General features: G+C 42.9%; 1 protein-coding gene across 1 annotated transcript in view; it reads left to right on the top strand.

The window, feature by feature from the left end:
- Positions 1 to 7,500, top strand: part of LOC121551698 (polycomb protein suz12-A) — a 32,405-nt gene that overhangs the window by 12,070 nt on the left and 12,835 nt on the right. Inside the window, exon 9 of the mRNA XM_041864418.1 lies at positions 213 to 318. Coding sequence (XP_041720352.1) covers positions 213 to 318 — 106 coding nt within the window. The remainder of the gene's footprint in view (positions 1 to 212; positions 319 to 7,500) is intronic.

The raw sequence follows: 7,500 nt of genomic DNA, 5'->3' as shown, positions 1-7,500 counted from the left end.
CTTGTTCCACCTCTCTGGCAGACTGTGGGCTTGTTCCACCTCTCTGGCAGACTGTGGGCTTGTTCCACATCAACTGCATTGCAGCTGACAATCTAGAAATCACCTTGCTTCACAAAAAACGACTCATTATTTGTCAGTCAGTCACGATTTGCCCACTCGGCATCACTGATTTGAAGCTCTCGAAGACGGCCAATGTCCCTCTGTCTTTTCAGGCGTCTCCAGTTGTTAGATGGGGAGTATGAGGTGTCTATGCAGCAGATGGAGGACTGTCCTGTCAACAAGAAGAGAGCCACCTGGGAAACAAACCTGGATGGAAAGGTACGTGTGTTGGTTGACAGGTGTGTGTGTGTGTGTGTGTGTGTGTTGTCACGATACCAGAATTGAGACTTCGATACCAGGTTTAGTATCATGATACTCGATACCAAAACGATACCAGGGCAAAAAAATACGGTATATTAGCCAAAGTCCCAGAATGGCCCTTGATCCAGACTGAGAAACCCAGCTACTACTCTGTTCAATAGTTGGGCATCTCATAAGTTCAATATCCTTACCTTTGAAATGGGGATGTGACAAATATACAATGTTTAAACAGCCATTTTTTAAAATCGTTTAAACGATGAATCATAAAATGATGTGAATTCACAATTCCAATATGGTCCTGCTTATGATGGCAATGCAGTTTAATCTACGCACGCCTGGCTACCTACCAGACGACCGTCACTAGTTGCCACAGTCATAAACCCCGCCTATTTCTACAATTGATCTTCTTAAAATGTGATTTTTAAACCTAACCTTAACCCCACTGCTAACCTTATGCCTAACCCTAACCTTAAATTAAGGCCAAAAAGCACATTTTTTGTTTTCATTTACTTTTACGATATATCCAAATATGACTTTGTGGCTGTGCTATCTATTGGAATCCCTACCAGACGGATCACCCTCTAAATACACCTCCGCTGTCTTCAACCAGGATCTCAGCGATCACTGCCTTATTGCCTGCGTCCGTAACGGGTCCGCGGTCAAACGACCACCCCTCATCACTGTCAAACGCTCCCAAAAACACTTCAGCGAGCAGGCCTTCCTAATTGACCTGGCCCAGGTATCCTGGATGGATATAGATCTCATTCCGTCAGTAGAGGATGCCTGGTTGTTCTTTAAAAGTAATTTCCTCTCAATCTTAAATAAACATGCCCCATTCAAAAAATACAGAACTAAGAACAGAAATAGCCCTGGTTCTCCTCAGACTTGACTGCCCTTGACCAGCACAAAACATCCTGTGGCGTACTGCATTAGCATCAAACAGCCCCCGCGATATGCAACTTTTCAGGGAAGTTAGGAACCAATATACACAAGCAGTTAGGAAAGCAAAGGCTAACTTTTTCAAACAGAAATTTGCATCCTGTAGCACTAACTCCAAAAAGTTTTGGGACACTGTCAAGTCCATGGAAAATAAGAGCACTTCCTCCCAGCTGCCCACTGCACTGAGGCTAGGAAACACTATCACCACCGACAAATCTACAATCGAGAATTTCAACAAGCATTTTGCTACGGCTGGCCATGCTTTCCACCTGGCTACCACTACCCCGACCACCAGCTCTGCACCCTCCGCTGCAACTTGCCCATGCCGCCCCCCCGCTTCTCCTTCACACAAATCCAGACAGCTGATGTTCTGAAAGAGCTGCAAAATCTGGACCCCTACAAATCATCTGGGCTAGACAATCTGGACCCTTTCTTTCTAAAACTAGCCGCCGAAATTGTCGCAACCCCTATTACTAGCCTGTTCAACCTCTCTTTCGTAACGTCTGAGATCCCCAGAGATTGGAAAGCTGCCGCGGTCATCCCCCTCTTCAAAGGGGGTGACGCTCTAGATCCAAACTGTTACAGACCCATATCCATCCTACCCTTCAAAAGTTTTTGAATGCCAAGTTAACAAACAGATCACCGACCATTTCGAATCCCACCGTACCTTCTCCGCTATGCAATCCGGTTTCCGAGCTGGTCATGGGTGCACTTCAGCCACGCTCAAGGTCCTAAACGATATTATAACCGCGATCGATAATAGACAGTACTGTGCAGCCGTTTTCATTGACCTGGCCAAGGCTTTCGACTCTGTCAACCACCGCATTCTTATTGGCAGACTAAATAGCCTTGGTTTCTCAAATGACTGCCTCGCCTGGTTCACCAACTACTTCTCAGATAGAGTTCAATGTGTCAAATCGGAGGGCCTGTTGTCTGGACCTATCACAGGGTTCAATTCTTGGGCCGACTCTTTTCTCTGTGTATATCAATGACGTCGCTCTTGCTGCTGGTGACACTCAGATCCACCTCTACGCAGACGACACCATTTTGTATACATCTGGCCCTTCATTGGACACTGTGTTAACAAACCTCCAAACGAGCTTCAATGCCATACAACACTCCTTCAGTAGCCTCCAACTGCTCTTAAACACTAGTAAAACTAAATGCATGCTCTTCAACCGAACGCTGCTTGCACCCACCCACCCGACTAGAATCACTACTCTCGACGGGTCTGACCTAGAGTATGTGGACAACTACAAATATCTAGGTGTCTGGTTAGACTGTAAACTCTCCTTCCAGACTCACATTAAGAATCTCCAATCCAAAGTTAAATCTAGAATCGGTTTCCTATTTCGCAACAAAGCCTCCTTCACTCATGCTGCCAAACATGCCCTCGTAAAACGGACTATCCTACCGATCCTTGACTTCGGCGATGTCATTTACAAAATAGCCTCCAACACTCTACTCAGCAAATTGGATGTAGTCTCACAGTGCCATCCGTTTTGTCTCCAAAGCCCCATATACTACCCACCACTGTGACCTGTACGCTCTTGTTGGCTGGTCCTCACTACATATTCGTCGCCAAACCCACTGGCTCCAGGCTATCTATAAATCACTGCTAGGCAAATCCCCGCCTTATCTTAGCTCATTGGTCACCATAGCAACACCCACCTGTAGTATGCGCTCCAGCAGGTATATCTCACTGGTCATCCCCAAAGCCAACACCTCCTTTGGCCGCCATTCCTTCCAGTTCTCTGCTGCCAATGACTGGAACAAATTGCAAAAATCTCTGAAGCTGGAGACCCTTATCTCCCTCACTAACTTTAAGCATCAGTTGTCAGATCAGCTTACCGATCACTGCACCTGTACACAGCCCATCTGAAATTAGCCCACCCAACTACCTCATCCCTATATTGTTATTTATTTTGCTCATTTGTACCCCAGTATCTCTATTTGCACATCATCTCTTGCACATCTATCATTCCAGTGTTAATACTAATTGTAATTATTTTGCACTATAGCCTATTTATTGCCTTACCTCCTTAACTTGCTACATTTGCACACACTGTATATATATTTATTTCTGTTGTATTTTTGACTTTGTTTTGTTTTACCCCATATGTAACTCTGTGTTGTTGTTTTTATCGCACTGCTTTGCTTTATCTTGGCCAGGTCGCAGTTGTAAATGAGAACTTGTTCTCAACTGGTTTACCTGGTTAAATAAAGGTAAAATAAAACTGCTGCCCCCCACCCACTCAGCAACGATTCTCTGCTGTGTGCCTCTGCTCCATGTTCTCACTTCTCATCAATTAAACCTGGCTCAGCAAGTCTGTTCTTGATAAGGATATTTTAATAAATGGTTATAATGTGTATCGCACTGATCGAGTTAAGAAACGTGGGGGTGTGGCTATATACGTAAAGACTAAATTCCTTGTAAGTGTGGCAAAGTCTGAAACTATTTGTAAAGAGTTGGAATTTCTTGCTTTTAATCTTGAGGTTTCAAAGGGTCTCTCTATAACTGTGATTGGCTGTTATAGACCCCCCCTCTGCTCTCGGTGATGCATTGTCTTTTCTGATGCACTTTATGTCTAAACTTCTTTACAATGAAATTATCTTGATTGGTGAGCTCAACTGGTGTTGGTTAAAGCCGGCGTCTGATTTAAAAAATGTATTGTAATTCTATGAATCGTACCCAGTTGATTAATTCACCCACCCGCCCAAATCTCAAATGTCCAGAGAAATCTACCGTGATTTGATTTGATATTGACAAATGTTCCACATAAATATTCTGCGGTTGGTGTGTTCTGTAATGATTTAAGTGACCGCTGTGCTGTTGTTGCTATTAGAAATACTAAGGTACCCAAAACAAACCCACGCTTTATTCGTAAGAGAAATATTGAGTTTTAATGAGCAGGCTTTCTTTCATGATTTGTTTTATTTTGACTGGAGCAAGATTGAGCTTATTCCTGATGTGGAAACTGCCTTGAAGTTCTTTCATTATGTGTTTTTTCCAAATAGTAAACAAACATGCCCCATTCCACAGGTTTAGAGTTAAAGGGCGGGATATAATCCATGGTTTTCTTCTGAGCTGTCCTGTATTATTCACAAACGTAATCTAGCCTGGGCTAAAGCAAGAAAATGATGTTCTGATGCTGATTGGCTTCTTTTTAGGCAGTTACGAAACAGGTGTTCTTCTCTTCTCAGGAAGGCCAAGTCTGAATATTTTATGTCTGTTACTGCTGATAACCTGAATGACCCTAGAAAGTTTTGGAAGGCTATTAAGTCTGTCTGGTAACAGTAATGTTAATTAATTTCCATCATGTGTATTGAATGACTCTGTTGCTGCAAGGTCCCCCTGCTCAAGAAAGCACATATACATGCCCGTCTGAAGTTTGCCAATGAACATCTGAATGATTCAGAGGAGAACTGGGTGAAAGTGTTGTGGTCAGATGAGACCAAAATTGAGCTCTTTGGCATCAACTCAACTCGCCGTGTTTGGAGGAGGAGGAATGCTGCCTATGACCCCAAGAACACCATCCCCACCGTGGAAACATTATGCTTTGGGGGTGGTTTTCTGCTAAGGGGACAGGACAACTTCACCGCATCAAAGGGACGATGGACGGGGCCATGTACCGTCAAATCTTGGGTGAGAACCTCCTTCCCTCAGCCAGGGCATTGAAAATGGGTCGTGGATGGGTATTCCAGCATGACAATGACCCAAAACACACGGCCAAGGCAACAAAGGAGTGGCTCAAGAAGAAGCACATTAAGGTCCTGGAGTGGCCTAGCCAGTCTCCAGACCTTAATCCCATAGAATATCTGTGGAGGGAGCTGAAGGTTCGAGTTGCCAAACGTCAGCCTCGAAACCTTAATGACTTGGAGAAGATCTGCAAAGAGGATTGAGACTAAATCCCTCCTGAGATGTGTGCAAACCTGGTGGCCAACTACAAGAAACATCTGACCTCTGTGATTGCCAACAAGGGTTTTGCCACCAAGTACTAAGTCATGTTTTGCAGAGGGGTCAAATACTTATTTCCCTCATTAAAATGCAAATCAATTTATAACATTTTTGACATGCATTTATCTGGATTTTTTTGTTGTTATTCTGTCTCTCACTGTTCAAATAAACCTACCATTAAAACTATAGACTGATCATGTCTTTGTCAGTGGGCAAACGTACAAAATCAGCAGGGGATCAAATACTTTTTTCCCTCACTGTAAAGCCCTGAAATCCTTAGATCAGAGAGAGCCTGCAGGTCCTGATCTTCTTGATCCCTGCTTTTTAAAACTGGCAGCTGATTTCATAGCTGAACCACTTACATATCTGTTCAATCTAACCCTGGAATGTAATGAAATTCCAAGGATCTGGAAATCCGCATTTGTCCTACCACTTTTAAAAGGGGGAGATCCAACTCTTAAGTAATTATAGGCCAATCTCAAAGCTGTCACCCCTAGTTAAAAAATACTTGAAATCCTTGTTAGTGAACAGCTAAAATAGTTTTATCAATGTACCAATCGGCTTCAGGAAAAAGCATAGCACAATTACAGCAGTCATGAAGGTTTTAAATGATATCACTGAAGCCCTTGAGAAAAAACAGCACTGTCTCTCACTTTTTATTGATCTCTCTAAGGCTTTTGACACAGTTGATCATGCTATACTGAGGCAGAGATTGTCGAGTGTAGGTCTTTCGGAGCATGCAGTTGCATGGTTTGCTCACTATCTGTCTGATATAACTCAGTGCACTCAATTTGATGGGCTCAGCTCTGTTAAATTGTCTGTCTGTAATGGTGTGCCCCAGGGCTCTGTACTTGGTCCCCTCTGTCTGTAATGGTGTGCCCCAGGGCTCTGTACTTGGTCCCCTCTGTCTGTAATGGTGTGCCCCAGGGCTCTGTACTTGGTCCCCTCTGTCTGTAATGGTGTGCCCCAGGGCTCTGTACTTGGTCCCCTCTGTCTGTAATGGTGTGCCCCAGGGCTCTGTACTTGGTCCCCTCTTATTCACTATTTATATAAATAATTTAGACAAAAATCTGCAAAATGCGCAACTTAACTTTTATGCTGATGATACTGTTATTTATTGTTGTGCCTGGTCTCTCACAAAAGCTTTCCAGAACTTGCAAACTGCTTTTTATCCTGTTCAACATACCTTGTCAATTGAAGCTTATCCTCAACGCTGACACAACTAAACTAATGGTGTTTTCTAAAGCAAGAAACAGACCTCTGAACCTTTCACCTATTACTACCTGTCAGGGCAATGAGATTGAGGCTGCAACCTCGTATAAATATCTTGGAATTTTAATTGACGACAGCCTCTCTTTTTTTAAAATTGCATATTCAACAATTTACAAAAAAATTGAAGCTGAAGTTGGGATTTTATTTTAGGAATAAGGCCTGTTTTTCTTTTGAAGCCAGGAGGAGGCTAGTGTTGGCTACATTTATGCCTATACTAGACTATGGAGATATGTTATATATGAACGCTTCCTCTCAGTGTTTGAGATCAATTGACACCGTTTATCATGGAGCATTGAGATTTATTTTAAATTGCAAAACCCTTACGCACCACTGCACTTTATATACCAGGGTTGGCTGGCCTTCTCTAGTCACTCGTAGGCTCAGTCACTGGTATCCTTTTATTTACAAAGCCATTTTTGGGTTTACTACCATTTTATCTGGGCATTTTTATTCTTCAGAAATGTGGTGGGTACTCCCTTCGTTGGCAGGACTTTATCCTGCTAACTGTTCCAAATGTCTGAACTGAATTTCGTAAAAGGGCTTTTATGTACTCTGCGCCATCAGCTTGGGAACGCCTTACAACATACTTTTAAACTGGAAGAACTTGTCCCGATTTGGTGTTTTTAAATCATTGATGAAGGATTTTGAGGCTGATTCCTTGACCTGTCAATGTTTTTAAATTGCTGTTTTATGATGTTGTTATGCTCCTGTGATTTCTATGGATGTTTACTAGATGACTTGTTGTTTTTCATGTTGTCTGTCTGTAATTGTGTAATGACTTGGTGCTGCCCATCTTGGTCAGGACGCTCCTGAAAAACAGATTTCAAATATCAATGAGCCTTTCCTGGTTAAATAAAGGTAAAATAAAAAAAATGAATGTGATGGCTCGTTGCAGTGACGTATGACAGCGTGTTCATAGACGTCCCCAAAGACGTGTTGTTCACGCCACGTATGGCGTTTGAGAACTCGCA

The sequence above is a fragment of the Coregonus clupeaformis genome, chromosome 35 (genome assembly GCF_020615455.1).
Source record: "Coregonus clupeaformis isolate EN_2021a chromosome 35, ASM2061545v1, whole genome shotgun sequence".
Taxonomy (NCBI): Eukaryota; Metazoa; Chordata; class Actinopteri; order Salmoniformes; family Salmonidae; genus Coregonus; species Coregonus clupeaformis.
The sequence above is the reverse complement of the archived record's forward strand: the minus strand, read 5'-3'. Positions and strand labels throughout refer to the sequence as shown.